We start from the raw sequence: 25,493 nt of genomic DNA on the forward strand, positions 1-25,493 counted from the left end.
AACTAAAATTTTGAACGGCTTTTTGAAAGGAACGGATCCAAGAGATCCGGCTCACTTCAAAGAAATTAATAAATCCCATCTTTCCTCCCTGCTGACAGTTGCCGCCCAGCCCGCAAGCGGATGTTCAATGACAAACATCACCCTCCTCGCCCGGCTTCCCTCCCCCGAACACGGGCCAACTGGGTTCATATAGCCGCTAGTCTCGCGTAGCCAGACAACTATTCCACAATCTCCGAATGCTATATAGAGTCTGGAACGGCAGCTGCCGAACGGCTAGTATCGGAAGTAGCCACTGCTGCACGGAACTGTAGTCCCCTGGTAGTCCCATTGGAAACATAACAGAAGCACACTCGCACAGACAGAGTCACTCGAGCGGCATATTCTTGTAATGGGTGTATAGTTTAAGAAAACATTTGAAAACATCATGGAAGTAACACCAACAACACCAGAGAAAGACGAAATAACTCCCCAAAGAATGTTGAAAGGAGACATAACGCTTCCAGTAGGACTTGTTATTGCTACTGCTCCAAGGGAGCGGTTGTGTCACATCCGCTCTATCTCGCACTCATCGGCCCTTATTTATCAACGTGGTGCAGGTCAAAATTTGGGCGTACACCGAAATTTAGGGAAGTCTCGACATTTATCATTTCAACGTGACTTTGACGTTGGTGTAGGGTAGGATGAAATCTCACGTCAGGTTCTGAGGTGGTGTAGGATTGATCTTACACCTCTTATTCCATTGTAGACATGCAGGGCAGCAATATGTCTAACTAGTTGACTCATGTATCCACTCCAAAATGTATATATTCAACACATTAATAAATAATCCCTGTGAAAACATAACATTTTATAAAAGCTTATAGCCGGCTCTCACTATTATAGACATGCACACCGATTTTATTTCCAAGTTACAATGACAAGCAATTAAAATCTAGCGATATGGAAGCAATTTCTACTGTTAAGTGCTTTTAACTCTTTAAGTCTAAATCTTAAGATTGCAGAACAGAACAAGCACATATACGAACGCATGCCAGAGCAGTGATCTTATACATTTTCGTGGACCGTGAGCCTCCAATTTATACAGTGACGTGAGTCCTTTTAAATATGGATAAATCCGAAGGTCCAAACCTGGCTGTGCCCAGCCCAGCGCACGCACGCTGCCGATATTTGGGGGTCCACGGCCCACGGGGGAGAAGACCAGCCAGTGCGGGAACGGTACATGATTGCTAGTTTAAGCACTCAAACGCGCATTGCGCTCGTCGCCGAAATTGGGTTAAATTAATATCCAAAACGTAACCGTGGGGTCTGTCAATTTATACAGTAGCTACTGTACACTATGCTGGAGTTAATGATGAAACCCGGCGTGGGATGCTTGTAACCAAATGAACGCGCTCTGTCTGCGCACGGCACGGCACGTATAGGCAATGGTTTAAATTAATATTCAAAAGTAGTCATGGCAGTGACTTGTGTCATTCATGTCGGCTGCAGTGCTATAGCCTCGTCAAAGATTGTACCGTTGGTTAATCCCACATTCCCACTGTCAAAGACTGCTGTGTAAACCAAAATGCTGCTGTTCCAAGTAGCCTAGTTACGTGTGTGGGTGTGTGCGTGCGTGCGTACATGTGTGCAACTCTCTTATATTGGCTTTTCTTTCGTTGTTAGGTCGTATTCAGGTTGTTCTAGTCGTAAAATCGGGGGGTTTCGAGAATAATTAAGGGCGTGTTATTTAAATTTAAGCCTGCGCATTTATCAACGCTGGGATCAAATGTACGCGAGGTGTGTCTCACAGTGTCTGTTTAGGACGTGTTCGTAAATGCCACGCAAACGTTGCCCTACGCAAAATGTGGTGAAAGAAATAGACAGTTTTTTACACTCCATTGATAAATGAGGTTTATCGTGTCTATTTCCGTGCCCCAGACTGTATGCCGGGAGCATTTGCAAATCGCGGAGGCAACAGTCTGGCCACGCGAGACTATATAGCCGCTCAACAGAGCCGGATGCACCCTGGTCGATTCCAACCCCTACTGTACTTCCATGTTCACCGCCACGCCATCCACCTATTCGCTGGAGGATCATTACACTACTATGGATACCATATAACGTATACCAACGCATCCTCCAATAGAAGATGCCTCACATGGATTGATGACTCATCCACGTAGCACAGCACTGCCATGAATGGAAACGTCCACGTCCACGATATATTATTTATTTCAGCAGGTTCTCAACCGGTGGTCCGGGGACCACTAGTGGTCCTTTAGAGGATTCTAGGTGGTCCCCAGCTAAATTATGGAGAGTTGGTTTCATTTTACGCTCTCAAGAGGTACACTATCGTTAAACATCTGCATTACTTAATTTAGAAGAAGTTAGAGAATTAGAGAATGTAGAAAAATTTTGATCAACGTTTGCCTGTTATCTCTACTATGGACAAAATGGTATCCAACGCAACGATAACAACATAGTCTTGGGTCTTGGGACTGAGAGGCAAATTCTCATCGAATGGTGGTCTGTCTGCGGCTCAAATGCCGAATAAATAATGGACCTTGGGTATGAAGGGTTGAAAACCACTGATTTATTTCAATGGGTTCTCCCTACATTTTCTTCACCAGTTTCTTCTCCATCTTGGACTATCTCTGTCTATCTTACACCTTTCATTTATTTACTCCCATCTCTGTCTTCGTCAATCTATCTCTCTCTCTCTCTCTCTCTCTCTCTCTCTCTCTCTCTCTCTCTCTCCCCTTCCTGCCTGCGTAATAGGGGTGTAACGAAACATTTTAACAACAAAACGCATCACAATACATGGTTGACGATACGATACATACGACGATATATATACAACGATATTGGTTCATTCATGGCGATAAAATACGATTCGATTCAATGATTTAAAATCGATATAGTAATTATTTAGCAAAAAAAATTAATCTGTGTGAAACGTGTCAATAGTGCATGTTTTTAAGGGAAAATTCTATTATTATGGATATAAATAAGTAAACAGTGTGATTCTCTAGCAAATACATTATATTATATTTCAACACATTATGGACAAACCCACACCTTAACATGAACACAGAGATTACACAAATGTATCGATAGACATAGTAGCTATATGGAGAGGGAAAGTATTTAAAGTAGCTATATGGAAGTAGCTATAATGAAATGGCTACAGTACATGGAGTAGCTATATGGAATGGAAAAGTAATTAAACCCCTGTTTCTTTTTCCTTCTTAAAATTGCTAAATACAAGGCACAAATACTTAGTTTCCATACAATCAATTATTTGCACTGCAAAACAATTCGATTATCTGCATTGTAAAGCGATACCGATACGACACAAAGCCAAAACGGTACGACATATGCTTTTGCATATCGTTATAGTAGACCATTGCAAATTAAAATAGATTTTTCCATTCAGTTACTATATCGTTGCACCCCTACTGCGTACTCCTTTCCACTGACAGTTCATCTTCTCTGTGGGGTTAATCATAATTCTCTTCACACTCCGTGACCGTGGCAGAGGGCTGCTTTGTATTCCAGCCGAGGGTCTCGGCAAAGAGTACGGTGTTTACTCGCCACGGAGCCTTGACCTCTTCATAACTACAGCCCCCCCCCCTGCTCCACAGGGGCGTCACAAGGGGTAGGAAAGTGGGACTGAGTTACTAGGGCCCAAGGTGGAGGGGGCCCTAATAACTTTATCTATTGAAAAATAGCAGATAAACAAGCTCACAGCGCGGCACCGAGTGCCGCGCTGCGAGCTTGTAGATCTGCTATTTTTGAGAAGTTGTGAAAATGTGTGAAAATCTTTGAATATATATATATATATTTTTTAAGCGAACATTTCTAACTCAAATTTTGCTTCTGGGGAGTCCCTGGAACTAAATATTTTGAGATCGGGGTCCGTGGCCAAATACATATCATCTTGGGGGTCCTTGACATAGGTTTCTTGCACGCATTTTCACGATTTTTCAAAAATAGCAGCTATACAAGCTCGCAGCGCGGCACTCGGTGCCGCGCTGTGAGCTTGTATAGCTGCTATTTTTCAATAGTTAACATTCATGGGGGGCCACACAGTGAATCCTTGTACCCAGGGCCCAGAATTTGGTGTGACGCCCCTGTGCTCCACCCTCCTCCGCCCCCGCCCACACCCCACCTCCTTATCGGTGTTCTGAGCAGGCATTGGAACAGACGGTCCCGCCTGCAGCGCTGACCTGTGTGGCTTTTTTCTCCCTTTATTTTATCAAACCTCCCTCAACCCAGGAGATTATACTGCCCTGCCTCTCACCAAAGGCAATGAAGCTTGCACGCATGCTACTACTACATATCGTGCTTCAGCGCGCGCGCGCGCACGCGCACGCACACACGCACGCACGCACGCACGCACGCACGTACACACACGCGCACGCACACACACGCACGCGCGCGCACGAACGCACACCGGCTCGCAGCGATTGACTCAGGCGTTGCCCTGTACGCCCCTGTATGTTACTTCACACAGAAGTCGCCGTCTCGCTGGCGCCAAAACAACCGGCGCGTTGACCTCCCTCTCAAATCGGCAGTGACTTGTTCTATCGATCTACCCCTAGAGAATTAATACTCAAGTCCACTGAGCTGGGTAGAGTCCCAACTATACAAAAGGACACAAACGCAAGGACACAGCACTGAACAGCACGGCTCGCTGACTGCAAAACATCCGATGGGGAAGGGCTTTTTTGCACAGATGCCTGTAAAACAGTGTAAACAATGGTGTAACCGTGTAACAATACATCTAATAGCGATACGATACGCATCACGATACATGGTTGACGATACGATACATGGACGATATTGGTTCATTCATGGCGATATGATACGATTCGATTTAATGATTTAAAATCGATATACAGTAGTAACTATTTAGCAGAGAAATTAAATATATGTGAAAAGTGTCAATAGTGCAGTTTTTTTAAGGGAAAATCTATTATTATGGATATAAATAAGTAAACACTGTGATTCTCTTGCAAATACATATTTCAACACATATGGACAAACCTGCACCTTGACATGAACACAAAATACTTCGTTTCCATACAATCGATTATTTGCATTGCAAAACGATTCGATACCGATGATCTGCATTGTAAAATGATACGATACAAAACAGTACCATATTTTGCTTTTGCATATCGATATAGTAGATCATTACAAATTAAAATAGATTGTCGTTACACCCCTACTCTCAAGTGATAAGAAAGGGGTTTGTGTATAATGTCTGTGTGAGTGTGCATCTGCGTGAGAGCGGTGGCTGAACTATACTTGGTTGCGCATCGGAAAAAGGCAATCTACGGAAAAAGGCAATCTACAAGCGCTGTGACGCGCCATGAGCTTCTAGATCGCCTATTTTTCAGAATCTGGGGACGTGTGTGTGTGCGTGCATGTGTGTGAGCGTGTGTGTGCGTGCATGTGTGTGATCGTGTGTGTACGTGCATGCGTGCATGCTTGTGTGTGTGTGTACATGTGTGTACATTTGTGTGCATGTGCGTGTACATGTGTGTGTGGTAAGGTTTGAGGTGCTGTAGATATACTGTAGGAACAGGGCCTCGTATCATGCCTGGGGAAGGCACACAGAAATGTAACGCCGTGCAATCCTTTGTATGCAACTGAAAAGGCACTCGGAGGCAGTGGAGAAGAAAACACAAGGGGAATAGAGAGAGAAAGACATGGGGAGAAAGAGAGGGGGAGGCGGAAGAAGACAGAGAAGCAAAGAGAGAGAGAGAGAGAGAGAGAGAGGGAACTCTTTCACTCCATTACTTATTTGTAATGTTATATTCTTCAAAAGGTATATTTTTAGCATCGTGTGGTTATCTTGCAGTTTTCTAAGTAAAATGTAATGGAGTAAAGTGTAGTGGTGGAAAGTATTGTAACTAAGTACATAATTATATTCAAGTACATACTGTACAGTTCATATAAATATCGGAAATTGTCTATTCTATGGGTTACAATGCGATGTAATGTGTTGTGAGCTTGTAAATCTGCTACTTTCGGTACTTTTGACTAAAAAGGTGCGTGCGTTTGTGAGTGTTTACAAAATTGTGTGTGCGCCTGACACACGCATCCTACGTGTACAACTGTACATGTCTCTGCACAATATACAGTATAATATACAGTATAATCAGGAAAATGAATGGTTCTAGATTGAGAGGATTACACCACTGAGACATGGCAGTAGACAGTCAAATCCTCAGTATTTAAATCTGAGAGTGCAAAACGTGGACCTAAAGGGACCCATATAAGCATCCTCGCTGTTCATTTAATTCACTCACAAAAATGGACACTACTAATTAACACTACGGATTTGACTGTGATGCTCTCCTAGGGTTTATTACATCACTGCATAACATCCCTCAAGTCATTGTCTCATGGAAGCACTTACACTAAACCTCCAGCATACATATTCATAAGGGCCATTCACACTGATCACTATACCTGTATAACTATAATTGAAGCGACCGTGTTAGTTTATGCAGGACACGGGAGTCGCCCGCCCAGCTGTAGTAAGCTGTCAGTCAGCTCTGTTCTCATTCCTCATTCTCATATCTGCTGGTCATTACGTCACATGACTGCCATACTCCAATCAAAGCTCTCAATCAGTATGCACGCATGCACGCACGCACGCACGCACGCACGCACGCACGCACACACTCACGCACGCACGCACGCACGCACACCATAAAGTAAGAATGTTCCAATATTACACTATGCTAATCAGCCGATAATATCGTGAAGCTGATAATATCCTAGAGCCAACTCATGTTCAGTTTAAGTATAGAGCGTTTAAGGTCAATGTGTACTTTTTTCAATAAAACAAAAGGTTATTTTTCATTAAATCTTTCACTGGTATTTTCTCACACCAATCATTCCACAAGGCCCAGAGCACTGGCCTAGCGGGCCAGGCACTGAGGCTTTGATAGCTTGATGGAGAATGACAGGTTCGAGTCCCTTTCCCGACGAGCTTTATTTTATTATATGCGTCTCTGCCTGTCTCTATCTGCTTCTTTACTGTCAATCTTCACTTAAAACTATCAATAAAGGGCCCGGGCCGTCGGCGTGGTGGTCTGGGCACCTTAGGCTGCAATGCCAGCCTGACGCGTCGCAGGTTCAAATCCCGATCCCGAGGACCTTTCGCTGCGTGTCACTCCCCACTTTTTTTTTACATTACATTCACAGACAGTGGAGGTAACCATATAATACAGCAACTTGCTCATTGGGAGCAATTAGGTGTTCTGTGACTTACTCAAGGACACGTCAACACAAACTCTGGAGGAGCCCTGGATCGGACTGGGAACCTTCCGTTTCGCAAGCGGCCGTACTACCTCCTAAGCCACTAAATAAAAACAAATATTCTAGTGTCTGCCCCCAACACTCTTGCCAAAATGACTTGGGCACCGGAAATATAGTTATTTATATATTTTAGCGTTAATAATTGAAGTTTGTGATCACGTGTTGTTGCACTCCAAATGACCCGCTAGGGTCATTTGGTAGTGGTAGTTCCATGTCGCCAAACGCTGTAACAGAGCTACAGTACAAGGGCTGTAGTAAAAACAAACTAATACAATGAATGAATGTTAAGAATGTAGAGATGGGACGATATGAAAATGTCATATCACGGTTATTGTGACAAAATAAATCGCGATTTACAATATTATCGCAATAATAAAAATCCGTTATCCTGGGGCGGAACATTTGCCCAAAAATAGCAGATCTACAAACTCACAACGCGTCGCAACGTGGACTATTTTTTGGCAAAGACATTTGATAGAGAGTGAAAAAAAGACTGTATCAAGTACGTAAATTATAAGTCCTTTTTACCAATTATAGAGGGTTTAAGTGGTACCGGATATACAGCTCGGCAAATAAAAGGTGAATTGATCCCAGTGCATGACGGAGGACGATATCACGATGAATTAAATCTCCACGATACGATTATCGTGAGTGTTTTTTATCACGATAAACAATAATATCGTGTATCATCCCATCCCTATACGAATGTATGACTATTAAAATGTAATAAGAGGGCAAATCGAACATCGCAATACTTCAGTCAGCCAAATCCAACTGTCAGACTGTTCCCCACGCTCCTTCACCCTCCAATCACATTCGCTAACAAACTAACAAATGCACCCTAATGGTTCATCGCCCACTTCATCAGACACTCTCACAACAGCTCTACGCAGCTTGTCAGTGATCAAACTCCCCCCAACACTACTGTATCTCAGTAGGCTAATTGAATTATATGGAGTTCTGGGTATTGTACAGGGACGTGCTGGGCCCCTGATTCAGCCCGGGAAAAAGAGTTGTAGAGGCCCTCATTGCGCGCTATAGAGAGAGATCTCTCTCTATAGCGCTGCTGCTACTCAAAGACATTTCAGATCATGACAAGTGACAAGCCAGTGGCCCAATTACATGAGTTATATTTCGTCGTTGTCGGGTGGAAACCTTGTACGTCCAAAACCGTTTGTTTTGTATTTATCATTTTAAAAATGACTTAAACTAGTGAAAACAGCCGATCTACAAGCACACAACGCCTCGCACCGCGAGGCGTTGTGTGCTTGTAGATCTGCTGTTTTCGCTACTTTTGTGCAAACAGTTTAATTGTTTTCCTAATGGCCGGCCTGGACCGGCCGGGAATGAACCAACCGTTCGGGAGTTGTCCCGATTTTCCCAATGGCCAGCACGTCCCTGGTATTGTATAACATTATATCTGTGTGTGAATTCTAAGTTCTGCCTTTGCCTCAGTCACACAGCCAAATCATTGCAATAAATGGTTTATCTTGACGAAAGTGTCTAACTGAATTAAAACTTCCTCCTTGAGAAGGAATCTGTGTGTGTGCACATCAGTGGATGTACAGTACACTACCGTATGCACACACACATATACCCGGTCCCTAGGTGTGATAATGTGCAATGGCTCGATATGGGCGTGTTGTTTTCAGATAAAAACTCAACGCATAAAGAAAGTTTGAATGGTCAAGTTGTGGAGTGTGTCTTTTAAAAGTCTTTCGGCCTTTCAGTGCTCGTGAGCTGCTAACAGATAGATAAGCAGCTCAGGAGACTGCATGTTGCGGAACTTCGAGTCTACTGTGTGCTCACAGATGATTTTGACTGCTAATATCCATATGGAAGGCTCAGAGAGACACTGACAGACAGTTTAAGAGGCAGTAAGACTATAGGACTGCATGGATATTTGTAAATGTGAGTCAGCTCACAAGATGCTGATATATTTTTTAATAAAGTCCCACAACAGAGAACACTGGCTCCAGTGGAAAACAGAAAGAGGGAAAGAGTGAGAGAGAAAGCAAACAAGAACATGGTGTTGAAAAACGTCTTGAAGAAAATGGCTTTGCATGGCTGCGATAGCTGTCATCCAACACACAGGCATTTCTCAAAGCTGTCCTGAGAGTCCTCAGCGGTGGGACTCATCTGTCGTTGTGTGAGAGATGGGGGGGGGAGAGAGAGAGAGAGAGAGAGAGAGAGAGAGAGAGAGAGAGAGAGAGAGAGTCCTGCAGGGGTGTCGCACCAAATTCTGGGCCCTGGGTACAAGGATTCACTGCGGGCCCCCCATGAATGTTCTTCATAGGGGGAGGGGGTTTAACCCTTTTAGGCTGGGAACGCATTATTACGCATTATTTTGTGCTTTAACTATTGAAAAATAGGAGATATACACGCTGTGAGCTTGTAGATCTGCTATTTTTGAAAAATGGTGACAATTTGTGCAAGTCTTTGAATGTTTCAAATCCTTCTAGGTTTTTTGAAAACCCTATGTTTCTATGTCAGACAGTGGTGCTCAAACATTTTCATGTGAAGGACCCCCAAAATGATATGTATTTGGCTACGGAGCCCCATCTCAAAATATTTAGTTCCAGGGACCCCCCCAGAAGCAAAATCGGAGTTACAAATGTTCTCTTAAAAAATACATACATTCAAAGATTTGCACACATTTTCTCGACTTTTCAAAAATAGCAGATCTACAAGCTCGCAGCGCTGCACTCGGTGCCGCGCTGTGAGCTTGTAGATCTGCTATTTTTCAATAGCTAAAGTATATAAAATAATGAAGGCCCCTCCACCTTAGGCCCTAGTCCCACTCCCCCCCCATGTGACACCCCTGCTGTCCTGGCCTTGCACCCTGACCAGTTGAAGTGAAGCACATCAGTGACACTGCTGCTTCTCTGGGGGAAAATGAAGCCATCACTCACTGCGGGCGAGCAGAATTACAGACTCTCCTCAGACAGACTCGCAGGAGTGTCCTTAATCTTTCTATCATCCCTTCACTTCTCTACGCTGTTGCTTTCTCTCTTGACCTTGTTTGATGATAAGTAAAAAAAGAAAAAATAAGAAAAATAAGAAAGAAAGCAAAGCAAAGAAACTCAAAGTCCTGGTTTGGATGCCTGGATTCAAAGCCCCTTTTCCGAGGGCTAGGCCTTGGCATTGCTTTAATCATTAAGACAGAGTGACTTTTAACGTGTAATTTTTTGCACGGCCTTGTCGATCATGTCTTCATACAGTTGAGGCCTCATAGAAACTATTATTTAGACTGCCAACAATACCGTCTGCCAAGTTGATACTGAGGCTGACTCATATACAGTAGCTGAAAGGTTGTCGGCCTGATCTGATACTTACAGTATATAAAGTATATAAAAAAGCCTGTTCCCGCCTGCCCTGCTTATTCAAAATACTGAACTCCATACTGCCTCAGGTTGAAACATACCTTGCTAAAGTGTTTTGAATGTGTTAGGGAAAGTGTGAGGATGAGGAATATAGGCTATATGCAAAGACATGAGCAGGTTGGTACCTTGTATAGTTTCCTCTGCCGTTAGTGTGTGTACGGTTGAATGCAATGTAAAGCACTTTGAATATGTAGATTAGATCTGTGAACGCAGACCATTTACCAAAAGAAAGATGGGGAGAAAAAGATTACATGACTAATAACTGGCTGCACATATGGAGAACACTATCTAACTCGAAATGGATCTCATGTAATTAACTCATCAGCCTCATTAAAGCTAGGGTCGCTGGTATGAAACGAGTCAGTATGTTACACAAAGCTTATTCTCAATGCTCGGCTTAGTCATATATACATAAGTTATCCCTTCTAATAAAGATAGATTGTGATCTGAAGATGGAGATAATGGGAGAGAAAGAACGGTGAGGGGTTAGAGAGAGACGAGATGAAATAGATATTGGAAAAGGAGCCCTGCACAGACATATCTGACGCATCTATTCTTTTTTCTCAGTTGAAAGAGGATTCAAAGGATTAACATGTTCTCCATATCTTCAACACACAGATGACACTTGGAGCTCTGTGTTGATACCAAGTCTCTGGATACAGTCACAATCACCAAATGCCAGCCATCGCTGAAGGACTTTCATCCTCCAGCTGTACACATGGTTGACAGGCAGCCATGAACGAGGGAGACGGATGGGAGAGAATGGCTTATCAAGCTTCTCGGAAATTATACGTCAGAGGAAGGAGAGCTCATCTCTTAAACGTTTCCACCGCAGAGAGAGGCAGTGGAAGCAGCTGTTACTTGTACAAGAGACTGGCAGCACAAGCAGAGAAGCCTGGCTACTACGTGTGTGGCATTGAATCATGTGTAGGAGGTTGAGGGACATGGTGAGGGGCATGGTGACAGGGGCCTCCTCCCAGCCCCTCTCACTGGCTGCAACCACTGCCAATCTAAGGGTTTGCCAAGAGGTTTCACACACCTGGGCCCAGTGTTGATTTCGTCGACTAAAACTATGACGAAAAATGTGTGTCGACTGCGTTTTTTTCACTGCCGAAGACTAAATAATAACTAAATAAAAACTAAGCTGTGATGACTAAAACTAAGACTAAAGATATTGACAATTTCGTCAACAAAATAAAAACTAGACGTAAGGGAGGGACTAGTGGAGGAGAAAGTAATTTTATGTTTGGTTGCTCTCAGGTGTTGCATGCTGAAAATAGCAGATTGCGACGCGTTGTGAGCTTGTAGATCGGCTAAATTATGACTAAAACTAAATGAGATTTTATTCAAAAGACTATGACTAAAACTAAATCAAAATTTGCTGTCAAAAACAGCACTGCCTGGGCTTAGTTTCCATTCAAGGCAGTGGTTCTGGACTGCATCAGTCAGTGTGGGCAGACCTGGGCCAAAGCAGCACCTTGACAGACTGAAGACTAGTTGTGTTTCCCAGTGGGAGGGACACAGACTTTTAGTTGTATTTTTCCTGAAGTCCTTTTTTGCATAACAAACTACCAGTGGGAACTGCACTGTCACTATACTGTACACCTTGAAAGCTGTCAGACACAGACTTAGCCTGTTACACTCCGTTAACCACTTAACGTAGCTTCCCTGTTCTTGGGCGATCGATCATACAGTAGATCGTCAATGTACTGTACATGTACACGTGGTGACAGGCAGCCACGAGGGGGATGGGGTGTGTGTACATTGTAAAGCACTTTGGATTATGTAGATTAGATCTGTAAATGCATACCATTTACCAAAAGAAATATGGGGAGAAAAAGATGACATGACTAATAACTGGCTGACAGGGAGAGGGAGATGAGGGAGATGGAAAGGATGGGATAGAAGAATGGCTTATCAGCTTCTCGGCAACTGATGTCAAAGGTAGATATTTGTAGATCGTCCTTTTTCCCGCGAAGAGATTTTGCACAGAGGGAAAAAATTAGCCGAACAAGTATAGAGCCCTGGGGAACCTCGGGCAACATAGCATAGGGTTTAAGACAGTGTATGAACAGAAGACAAACCGGCATCTTAAAAGACCTCAGCACGAGGGGTGCCGCTCAGTCTATGTGAAAGATTTGCCACACTGATACAGTAGTACAATCGCACGCACACACACACACACACACACACACGCACACACACACACACACACACACACACACACACACACACACACACACACACACACACACACACAGTTTTTTATTACGCACCACCCTGAAAACCCTCGCCAGCCTGTGTGTGCGGAGCTATAATCGATAGCAAGTCGCCCGGTGTGGACAGTAACTCTTTATTGGGTGACACTCCATTCCTTTCAGGTGCTCATCTTGCCGGGGATCTGCAGGTCTTTTGCCCCGGCCGAGGACATCAATACACCCCTTTAGAGTGGCGGTAATTATCCTGCGATGGCCCCTTGGTTTTGATATAAGTTAACTGCTATCCCCGGGGGCAGTGGCAGCCCATACGTCTGTGAGGGGGCGGACAGAGCTCAAACTAAAAGCTCATAGACATGCACGGGCAAACGCACGGAGTCGCAGGAAACCAGCGCGGTCATAAACACACGCACGCCAGCCTTACCTCTTTCATCCACCCCAGTGCTCTCTAGATGGATGAAGAGTGTGATAATGGTTGAAATGAAGAAGAGCATCATTGGAGTCCATCCTCTACTCTGACAGTTGTGAATTAAAGCGCCTTGTGGTGCTGAATCACACAGAGGAGCTGTGGCGAACGGAATACATGAGGCATGGAGGGAACAGTGCAGAGGGAAAATGCACCTTGTTCCACACGCGCGCACACACACTCGCGCATGTACAGAAACACGCACTACAGTAACTCGCGCGCGCACACACACACACACACACACACACACACAAAGGTCTTGTTCTCATTTAGTCATGAAAGACGTTATTAGGGCACAGAATATGTTACACATCATCTAACAGAGTTTCATCATTGAGAAGGCAGTCCTTTGAACTTTTGAAAAACAAACTCTAGTAGTTAAAGACATAGTTATGAATGGCATACAGAGGGATTCACAGTTACCAAAAAGGCTACACTACACTACGGAATGAATACCAATGAAATGGTGTGAGGCAGGGAGGCAAATTATTAACTGGGATAATAATGTGAATAGGTATATGTACTGTACGTCGGTCACAATAGGATAAAATGGCAAACTGTTATTGGTTATGGCTCTTGGCAAAACATGCTCGACTGACCCCTTTCATAGATACTTTTGTTACAAGCTGGCAACCAGATGAGCATGGGATATGGCATGAAGACTCCAAATCCAGTTTAAATGCATGATGTACGCCCTTGGATTGCTGTGGCACCAGAATGCCACACTTTTACCATAATAAACTCAACTCATTCGTACAGTGTATACTGTACATGATACAGTATATTTGCGAATACAGCGTTGTGCAGATAATATGCTGCCATATCATCTGCCTTCTCTTAGATAATGCTCTGCTTACCACAGCGAAGTCTGACACCTGGTGAGAACGACTGCGCTCGAACAGCCATCCAATTAACACTCGCGCTAATCTCACGTTAGGCTATACTGTTGGCAGCCCCTAATGAAACACACTGTTTCTGTTACCTCAATCGCGCAAATCAGAACCATGACAGATCTATTAACACCCAAGCCTTTGCGCAACAACGTGCAAGGAAGGGTGGCTGTCGTTCCCGCAAGGTCTGTATATGAGGTTTTCTTTTTTGTGTTTTGCCAGTCCTCATTTAAAACCCTCCAGAGGGGCTTGAGCAGAGAAGAGAGAAGAGGGGTGGTGTAAAGAGATAGAGATGGAGGGGGGAGGGGGTTCAGGGAGGTGGGAAAAAAATGATTAATAAAAGGAAAGAATGAGGGAGACAAGGAAAAGAGGGGTAGCGCAAACAAGGAAGAGGTCCGGGATAATTGTGGAAGGTGCTGATTAGTCCAGAGAGTGCATGGGATGCGTTTCAGCATCGTCACTCCAACTGCCACTGTAGATTAGCCGGGTGCTAACGAGAAAATGTTTTAAAAAGCATCTTGTTGGCCCTCGGGGTATACGGTACGTGGAAAAACTCCATGAACACATTTTAACAGCTAAATCAGTGTCGAAAGCTTCTTCATTGCGGCACTTCCCCATTCACCCCCCTCCTTGCATCTTCCCTCTAATATGGATATTCCCTCTCCCACTTGACGGCATAACCCACTTGTCAATTAGTACCCTGTTTGTACAAGCAGTTTACTGCCTCCAAATCACCGGGGTGGCGGCTAACTCAGACAGTGTGGTACACCGAAGTCTAGAGGCGATGACTAGGGAGCCTGATAAAGATGACAAGTGTGTGTGTGTGTGTGTGTGTGTGTGTGTGTGTGTGTGTGTGTGTGTGTGTGTGTGTGTGTGTGTGTGTGTGTGTGTGTGTGTGTGTGTGTGTGTGTGTGTGTGTGTGTGTGCGTGCGTGCATGCGCGTGTGTGTGCGTGCGCATGTCTAAGAGAGCAAGGAAGATAAAGACTCAGACGAAGTGTGTGCAAGGCTGCTGCAAGGACTGCATATTTGTCCACAGGAGAAGTATTATGTATCATTGGGTATGTGTCAGAGTGTGCGTGCGTGCGTGCGTGTTGTGCGAGTGTGTACGTTTATTGAATGTACTGTATGTGTGAGGAAGAGCTAAAGTTAGCGGTGTCTGTGGAGAAACTTTTTTTCCACTCCCAATCTAGTCGTTCAGCCAATTCTCAATTTCCCCAGGTAGTCCCACTCCCTGTCACCGCCAACCCCCACTGGTTGGTCTGGGGACAGGGTGTAGACTACCACTACTTTTAACCTGACAGCAAAGAGTTTCACTGGGAGGACACACAACGCATGCACAGTGGTGGAAAAAGTACTATCACATGTTTTACTTGTGTAAAACTATCAATACTGGAATGTAGAAATACTCTGTTACAAGTCCGGAATTCTAAATTTACTTGAGTAAAAGTACGAAAGTATTAGTAACAAAATGTACTTCAGGAGACGAAAGGACGGAAGGACACACGGACGGACGGACAGACACGCACGCACCCATGCACGCGGACGGGCGGACCGACGGACAGGGGCGGAATCATAGTCTCGGCCATGCCTTTCGGCCTGGCGGAGACAGTAAACATGAAGAAAGAAAAATCTGAAGAAACGAGAATCACACAAACAACAGCCACCCATGCCAGTGGAATGCTTTTGCACTCCGGGGACTGAAAGGGAAAGTGTCAGACAGAGACAGGGACAGAGAGAAGGAGACAGGAGCCATCTGTTTGTGCCACATCACTCACCATCAGTAGAGCAGCCGGTGGAGCCGTCGCTGGAGCAGTAGCGCATCTCGATCCGCTGCCGGCCCACCTCCAGCAGGTTGGGGTCCGGCACGCGAGCCTTGCACGTGTAGCGGAAGCGTTGCTCGTAGTGGCCGCCGTTGTCCGAGATGTTGACGGGGGTCCACGGTGTCCAGGGCGTGGTCTTCTTTAGGTCCGGGCAGGGCAGCGTGTTGCAGGACTGGTACTCCTGTGGATGCAAAACGCCGGTCATTTGACTGCACGCGTGGTTACACTTCAAGGTGATTCTGTCTGTTTCACAACATGCAAGCAGCTGGTTTTACTAGTTAAAATGAGATAATAGCACATCATTATGGCCATGATAAATTACGGACATAATCACGTCTGGCATATTCCCATAGCTAGACCATGATGACTGTTGAAACCATTTTTATTTTATGAGAAAAACACATATTCAGTCTCCTGCACGTACCCACGATTCTATTTCTGTCTGGTTGGCTATATCTCCCCCTGACCTGTTTTCCTTGCCTGACACGGTCTGCCATTTTGCTGCCATGCACCGAATAGGATATATTCCCATTAGGCCACTTGGCAAGAGGCAAGCAAGTCAGGCAGAAAAGGTCATTGATCAAGTCTAATTTATAACCACGGCCATTTGAAGGAGGGAGGAATGGAGCAGTGAAGAGAGCAAAGAGGCAGAAAGGAGGAATGGAAGCAAGGGAGGGAGACAGGGCGTGCAACAGTACAGAAGCCAGGGAAAATGATGAGAGCTGGTACTGTAGGTGCAGAGGGCAAGAGCCTTGCACACTTTTGCGCCCAGCTTAACCCACCTTGTCAAACCTCAGACAGCCACAACACATCACATGTTATTGTTTCCTCCAGGCCGAAGGCGTCTATCTGGGTCCGTGTCAATATGCCGATGGGACGGTATGCCGATGACCTAAACCTAACCTTAACCCTAACCCTAACCTCAGTAAAACTAACGAGTAGCTAAGCTGCCGACGCTGGTGAGTAGCTAAGCTGCCGACGCTGGTGAGTAGCTAACCTGCCGACGCTGGTGAGTAGCTAACCTGCCGACGCTGGTGAGTAGCTAACCTGCCGACGCTGGTGAGTAGCTAACCTGCCGACACTGGTGAGTTGCGACGGTCATCCTACTCGGACCAACAGACCTGCGGAAACAATGAGTTTCCCATCTATCTATCCAATATTTCATATTCCATCCTGATTAGCTAAGGTTGGCATCTCAGTTTTGAACGAAATGCCTCAAATCATGATTACACAGCGCTTGATTGCCCTGAAACTTTGCACGCGCATTCCCACAAGGTATGCTAGAAATACAATCCTTTTCACATTGGCCTATTATAGCGCCACCAGGTCGACTTTTGCACTACTGTATAAATATATATATATATATATATATATATATATATATATATATATATATATATATATATATATACATTCGATTTGTTCCATTCTGATTGGCGAATTCCGAACATTGCTAGCCCACAAAAGCCTACCTAACCTCAAAGCTCAAAATGACATACATTTCTTACATATGGCTAAGAGTATAAGACAACAGCTGATTCCACTGCTGTGCTCCGAGGAGCACATTTTTTGTTGTTGTAGATATACACACCAAAAGATTTTAGTCCTTCAGTGGGGTCCACGGTGCTGTATCGCACCATTTGTCTTTAGTGTATGTGTGTGTGTATCCCCCAGGCCCAGACTAACAGGCACATCTCGTCTTGAACAGTCATAAGCGCAGGCCATAGAGAGGAAGCTATACGCTTTGCCTCTGCTCCCCGTTTCCACCAGCAGCATTATGACCGTAGCGCTAGCGGCTAGGCCATATTTCGATGATACACCAAGAGATGTGCGATATATAATGGGAGGGTAATGGCTCGTTTGGCTCCATTTCTGCCAAAGCTAAATAAATAAGGAGGTGGGTTGCAGCGATACGTCTGGAGTTAAATGACACTGTCATTCACCGGGGGGAAGGTGAGATGGCCGCCATTCATCTCGCCACTTGTTTATTTATGCTGAATAGGCGTTGAGTGACTGCCAGACCTTGACAAAATAAGATAAGACTTCCCGTCGTGCATCCATCAGCTTGTCACACGGAAACTGGCTGTCAGGTCAGCCGAGGCAACGGCGAGCATCCACATTATGTACCGCTCTATTTTTCACCATCGTGCTTTCTCTGCATTATCTATCTTCATATTTCTCTATTCCCTTCACCCTTATCTTGCTAACTGTAAAACTCTCCTCGTGACACCGCGCTCTCTCTCTGTCTCTCCCTCTCTCTCTCTCTCTCTCTCTCTCTCTCTCTCTCTCTCTCTCCCTCTCTCTCTCTCTCTCTCTCTCGCTGCCAGTGGTGGAAAAAGTACTCACACGTTTTACTCATGTAAAAGTATCAGTACATGCAATATAGAAATACTATGTTGCAAGTAGAAGTCCGGAATTTAAAATGTGAGTAAAAGTGTGAAAGTGCTGGCATCAAAATGTACTTAAAGTACCAAAAGTAAAAGTACAAAATGTTTTGAAAATAGCAGATCTACAACGCGTCGCGTTGACATCATCAATTGCCAATCCAGCTTATAGAAACTGCAGGCTTTCTATTCCTGAAAAGTTGCAATTTTAAAGTGGAAGCCATTGTTCTTGCGATAATAAAAATCTAAATATTTTTTTCAAAAATATTGATTAAAATCTTTTTTTGTAAAATGATGATGTCACAAGACGATGGATTCTGAACTTCCCACAGCTCTCCTAGGAGACTTGGACTGAGTAGAAAAAATTGTGATATTTTATCATGAACATTAGTGAGGACCTATTATATGAAGACAGGTTGAAAAGTGGTGAAATACTCCTTTAAGTACAGTAGCCTACTTAAAGGACAACTGTAGTTTTTTACAACAAGGGTTCATATTTTAGATTGTAATTAAAGAATATAAAAGATGAGTGTTAAAATGATTTACTGTACTTCTTTCTATTGTTTTAGAGATTCTTATTTCAGTGGTTGGGGGCATGCGTACAAGTATCTAAATATGTCATTTTACACAGAATAAGCCAATTCCCAAGATACAACGCAACCTTTCATGTTGGATGTGACTTATGTTATGGGGGCTAGAAGTGTTACTGTAAATAGCAATAAAGAAACTGCTGGCTTATTGAGTAAAAAAATACATATTTAGCCACTTGTACGCATGCCCCCATGCGTACGTATGCCCCACATTTTAGCATGGTAAACGCGATAAAACAATAGAACGAAGCACATGAAAACATTTTAACACTCACTTTTTCTTTTATCTAATTGCAATCTAAAATATGAACCTTTGTTGTAAAAAAACAAAGTTGTCCTTTAAGTAAATGTACTTAGTTACTTAACACCACTGCTCGCTGCCTTCCTTTATACTGTCTCTCTCTCTCTCTCTCGCTTCCCCTCTTCCTCGTTCTCTGTCTCGTTATCCCTCCTTTATTCTCAATCTGATTTCTCACTATTTCATTCACCTTTATCTTTCTCCCCACAACTCACTCTCTCCCTCTCCCTCTCTAAATCTTAGTGTCCTCTTTCTTTTGTCTCTCTAGTCTACAGTATCTATCCTTGCTCCATCTCTCACTGTATCACACCCCTTTCTCTCCCTGTCCTCCATTCCATGCCCCACCCCACCCGGAGGTGCTAAGGTTAAAAACACTGGGAGGATTGGGATTGCGTTACACGCCGTGATGAATGAGAGTGCCACCTCCGCTGCTGTTCCGGCCTCAGCTCCGTCTAGCTTGGTAATCATCACCGCACATTAATATTTAACACTGTCGAGCATCGGGGGCGGGCCCCCAGTCGGTGATAATCAGCCAATAAAAAGAAAGCGGGCCGACTCAGCCAGCCGTCGCTTGCGGTCATGAAACGCACCCAAAACAACAGCCAGCGTGCCTGGGTGTGAAACAGGAAACAATCAGGGTGGGGTTTGTTTGCCCTGGGAGTTGTCGGTGGTGGCCAAACATGATGAATATTTAACGAGAGCTGTCTAGTAAGTCTGGTTGCGCTTGACACTCTCTGAGGATTAGCTTCCGACCGTGCAGAGGGCTAAGGAGATAATTGCCGGGTTTCGAAGCTAAACCTCGCTCAAGGTCTCCAGAGCAGCATGCTATCCCACACGCACCCTGCTATCACAACGGTACACGCGCGAGCTGACTGCATGGCGATTTGCAAATGCCTAATAAGGTTTTCACATTGATTGAGTGGACCTCTAAGCTCTCCCAGGCAAATATTATACAGCCACTAGGTCGGGAGAATGGACCTACAGTGTCTTTGCCTGGGATATGGTCGGTCGCGTGCTTCCAAATTGCACCGCACTCGATATGGAGGCACGCCGTCCTCAGTGTTTGCTATGAGAACATAGAATAACACAGTTATATAGATACTCGTGACGCAATTATTATATTTGTATTACATGAACGCCAGGTCAGCTGCCACGCTTAGTTCTTTTAGATACCCTTTTAAAGCACCCTTGCTATGAGAACATAGGCTAACACTTATAATATCAAGGCGATGACACGCGTGATGCAATTATTTCATTTATACTTAAGTTCATATTAGTTATTTTAGATAGCCTTTTACCACTCTTCTTTTTGCTGAGCACTGCCTTTAACAATTATTATTTAACTAACATGATAAGGTGCCTCATCTTTCTATTGAAGCTATCGTTGAGTTAAAAGAAATATGTCATGTCAGAATCAAGGGAAAACAGTCCCAAAACCAAACCACAAATATTGTAGGTAGATGTCATATACAAAAGTCCTTTAAAAGTCAAGGAGATGAACCATATAGACAGCAACAGGGCTTTATCCAATGCTAGAAAACAGTTCCTGAACTTTGGAGTGGCCGTTTTGAATTATGCATTAGAAATGGACCGGGGGGTGTGTGAAATAAACATCAATAAAGCTGCCCCATAAACTGGAAATGAATAAATCCATAACCCCCTTATACTCACACACACACACACACACACACACACACACACACACACACACACACACACACACACACACACACACACACACACACACACACACACACACACACACACACACACACACACACACACTAGCTAGCCATTGTAAACGTGCCCGTCTGAATATAGTTACTGCAATAAACTGGAATAAACTTTGAATCACCTCAAGGCCCCCCGAGAAGCAACAAATTAAAATTTTTCATCTCTTGATTTTTCTACAGCCCTTGACGGACGCGCCAATGAAACGCGAGCAATAACAAAACGGCAGAAAACGAAACGAAAATAATTGCTTGGCGCTTTACGCTGCGACGCAGTAAAGGCAGCACACTGACATCTCAATTTCAGAGGAGTTTGGCGAAACGTGACGGGCAGCAAGCGGAACATGAAATTGGATTCAATTAGTCGACTGATATCTGCTCACATCCCCCGCGGTGAAGTGCATCATGGAGGAAGGCCACCACGGTGTTGGCCTTCATTTAAGCTCTGTCGTACGACCGTGCCGTGCCCCCAACACAGCCAATCTACAAGCTCACAACGCGCCACATCCGTGATGCTGGGTGAGCTTGTAGATTGGCAATGCACCGTCGCACTGCAAAGTATAAATGCGGCTTTACTCTGCCGAGCTGCTTGATTAGGCACAACACCCTTACCAGACAGCTGCCATGGGCTGGTAACAAAATAAAAGGTTCCAGGTAGGCGCTCCAGGGAACGGACACAAAGGCTAAAGGATATCATCTAGAGTGACTCACGCACAAGCTGGCTCATTGGAAAAGTTTGGCCAGACCATCATGACATGCTGCAGTGTGTGCATGTGGAGACTGTGCAGACTGTGCAGACGTGCGCTTGCATAAGTGAAGAGAGACTCATTCCCTGGCAATTTGTGTGCATGTTGAGAGTGTGTGCCATGCATGTTTCTAAAGTACAGCTGTGTGATGGATTCCGGCATCTCCAAACATCCCCAGCTTATTTTTTGAAGGTGTTAAACACTGGGGGAGACACGCTGGGGGCCAGAAAGGGCAAATGAGAGGGAGATACAGTAGAAAGAGAAGTGAGAATGAGACACTGAGACAGAGACAGAGGCTTCCAGAATAGAAGTATTGCAGGGCAACAGTTGGGTTGTAAAAGCTGACCCCAAATCTGAAGAGCCTCTCATCCTCTGCTTTCACAAGGAAATTAGGGTGGAAGGTCTGCATATGCGTCTGTCTGTGTGTACAGTATGTATGCAGCATGTGTCTGTCTGTGCATGCATGCTGTGTGTGTGTGTGTGTGTGTGTGTGTGTGTGTGTGTGTGTGCGTGCGTGCGTGCGTGCGTGCGTGCGTGCGTGCGTGCGTGCGTGTGTGCGTGAAGGCATGCATGTGTCTGTGTAGAGTATGAGCATCACTACACTCACTAGGCTCTTAATTGAACTGGGAGTGTGTGTGTGCGTGTGCGTGTGTGTGTGCGTGTGGCCCGGCACTAATCCTCTCTAGTACCTCCATCTCCATCTATTGTGGGTAAGACACCTGAGACAAGGGCCTATGCACCTCAGGACTCCCTGACAAATCAGTTCAATTAGCAGCGTGGGCCCAAGCCCACTCCGTCAATGGCAGCAGGCCTCGCTCACTGGCCCACTCCTTTGTCTGCACACAAACCCTCAGCCTCCATAATGGAACCTGCTGCTGACAGTAGGAGCAGCTCCCTTGGCAACATGCACACACACACACACACGCACACACATGCACATGCGCGGGCGCACACTCCACACACACACACACACACACACACACACACACACACACACACACACACACACACACACACACACTCACTCACTCACTCACTCACACTCACACTCACACTCACACGCACACACACTCACTCACACACTCACACTCACACACACACTCACACTCACACACACACACACACACACACACACACACACACACACACACACACACACACACTCACTCAGTGTACTACAGTATACTCAGTGGTGGAACAAGTACTCTCATATTTCAAGTAAAAGTATCAATACTGCAAAGTAGAATTACTCTGTTACAAGTAACCTGGAATTAAAGTTTACTTGAGTAAAAGTACAAAAGTATTGGCATCAAAATGGACTTAAATAGCAAAAAGTAAAAGTACTCTGTAGGCAGAATGTCCCATATCAAGTTTTCAAATGTATTCAAATGGCCGAAATGTATATAGGGCTGAAGTTAATGTATGTTTTGTGATAATAATCAACTCTACAAAGTAACTAACTAAAGTTGTCAAATAATTGTAGTGGAGTAAAAGTACAATATTTGCCTCTGAGATGTAGTGGAGTAGAAGTAAAAGTATTGGGAATTGGAAATACTCAAGTAAAGTAAAAATCCCTCAAAACTGTACAGTACCTTTGAAGAATGATATGAAAAATCATGAGTTTATAGACATATATACCATTTATGGTATATGCGATACACAAATCAAAGGATGACGTTAAAGTAAGATGGGGTAGGATTAAATAAGTTTTATACTTCTTCCTACTCCTTTTTGAACATGGAAAACTCTGTTTTTTTGTTACCAGTGAGGCTTGTTTTGACTTGCTTTGTAACTTTATTTTTAAATTAATATTTTTCGATTTTTTTTTTTTTACATTGTCATATTTTTTTTACATGTTCAAAATAAAGACTTTCATTCATTCATTCATTCATTCATTCATTCATTCATACATACACCACTGACTATACTTGTGAGGACATCAACATTATAGAATGCCAAAAAAAAAAGAAAAAAAGAAAAGTGATTATGGAAATATAGTGGCCCTCTCCATCATCAAAGTTGCCCACCCCTGCCCTAGGGGGTCCTCAAAGTTACTACAGGGGTTCCTTCAGGCGTTGTGAGCTTGTAGATCGGCTATTTCCGGCAAAGAGGTTTGGTGTAGGGGAGAAAGAGCAGTCTAAGTACAGAGTGAATTGACATGAATCCAAAATACACTGATGATTGTGCTGTCAAACAATGAGACTATGGAATCTATGAACATGTTGTGGGGGTCCCTGCTTCATCTCTCTCTCAACTAAGGGGTCCTTGGCCTGAAAACGTTGAAGACCCTAGATCTAATTGTGAGCTTGTAGATCTGTTATTTTTCGTATGCAAAAAGTATAAATCAGGCATAATTCAAACTCCTTAACCTAACTTGTGAATGTCTAATCCTAACCCAACCTGTTTCCTAATTGTAAAACTAAACATCTTTTTAAACTACTTCTCAAATTCTGCTATAGTTGTGTCAACCTTTGGCCTCCACAAGTAGAGAATTACATGTACAAGTGTGTACACACACACACACACACACACACACACACACACACACACACACACACACACACACACAAGAGCGCATAAACACAATCAAACACCGACTGCACACACAAACAAACACGTAGGCAGTGTGTTGAACACACGTGCAAGAATCTCACTTCTTTCATTTCACTTTCCTTTCACAGCTCTCCCACCCACACAGCTGAACTCCCAGCAGGCTGAGCAAGAACACCTTTTAATATCCTTAAGCAACTGTACGGAACGTTCTCTACCGTCAGGTTCACTCAGTCCTTCAACTCCGAGCGGCTGTGTCAAGTGGCAAGTTCAAAATAAATTAGACGGGAATGTCACGTTCACGGCGAGGTGTGTTGAGATTAAAAAGGCACGTATTGCAGTAAGAGGGACAATACACTGCTAGAGAACGAGGTGTTCTCATGAAAGCATCCACGGTCAAGATATCAAGAACATTTTTCTCACTATGCCAAATAAAAGATGAAGACTTTCTTTCTTTCCTTCATTTTCTGCTACGTCTGAATCCCAAGGTCTCAAGTGATTGAGGGTACATAGAATGTAGCTATGTACTATGGGATAGGACAAGGACACCGTATGGCTTATGAAAGGGAGACCAATTGTTATATAAAATCGGAATTATAGCTATGAAACTCATACGTTTCTCTTATGTTCCATCTGCCTGCATGTGCAGGCATTTATTTAATACATATTCAATTAAAATGTATTAACAATCCTATTCCCCAGCGTACAAAGCAGAGCTCAGAGCGCTCTAAAGAATAATGACTTAAGCCTTCTTTGTTTTGAGAGAAAGAAAGAAAGAAAGAAAACAGTTTTTCCATCTTTTTTTTTCTCTTTTGTTCTATGAATGTGTGACTGACCACGTCTGTATGGCAAGAGTGTCAATTGGGTATGGCTGCCATAACCTGGGTCCAGGGGGGGAAATAAAAGTTACTTTTAAATATAAATCCATGAATGTCTCTTTGTCTATCTGTGCTGGTTATTATGTTGTTAAATTACAGTAAAATAACTACAAATGCAACATTTTACAAAATGGTCACTTTAACAAGGTATTATAATTATATTCTCCACACTTGTATTCTCCCCATCTTGACAAAATGGTATATTCCCAGCAGTGGCGAAATTA

At 44.0% G+C, this 25,493-nt stretch overlaps 1 protein-coding gene across 1 annotated transcript in view; it reads right to left on the minus strand.

Moving 5' to 3' along the window:
- sema5a (sema domain, seven thrombospondin repeats (type 1 and type 1-like), transmembrane domain (TM) and short cytoplasmic domain, (semaphorin) 5A) overlaps nucleotides 1–25,493 on the minus strand; it is a gene marked incomplete at both ends in the record, with an annotated part of 185,754 nt that overhangs the window by 24,899 nt on the left and 135,362 nt on the right. The window contains one exon of the mRNA XM_080752100.1: nucleotides 16,049–16,274. Coding sequence (XP_080608226.1) covers nucleotides 16,049–16,274 — 226 coding nt within the window. The remainder of the gene's footprint in view (nucleotides 1–16,048; nucleotides 16,275–25,493) is intronic.

This window comes from Nannobrachium achirus (genome assembly GCF_963921795.1).
Source record: "Nannobrachium achirus genome assembly, chromosome: 21".
Classification (NCBI taxonomy): domain Eukaryota; kingdom Metazoa; phylum Chordata; class Actinopteri; order Myctophiformes; family Myctophidae; genus Nannobrachium; species Nannobrachium achirus.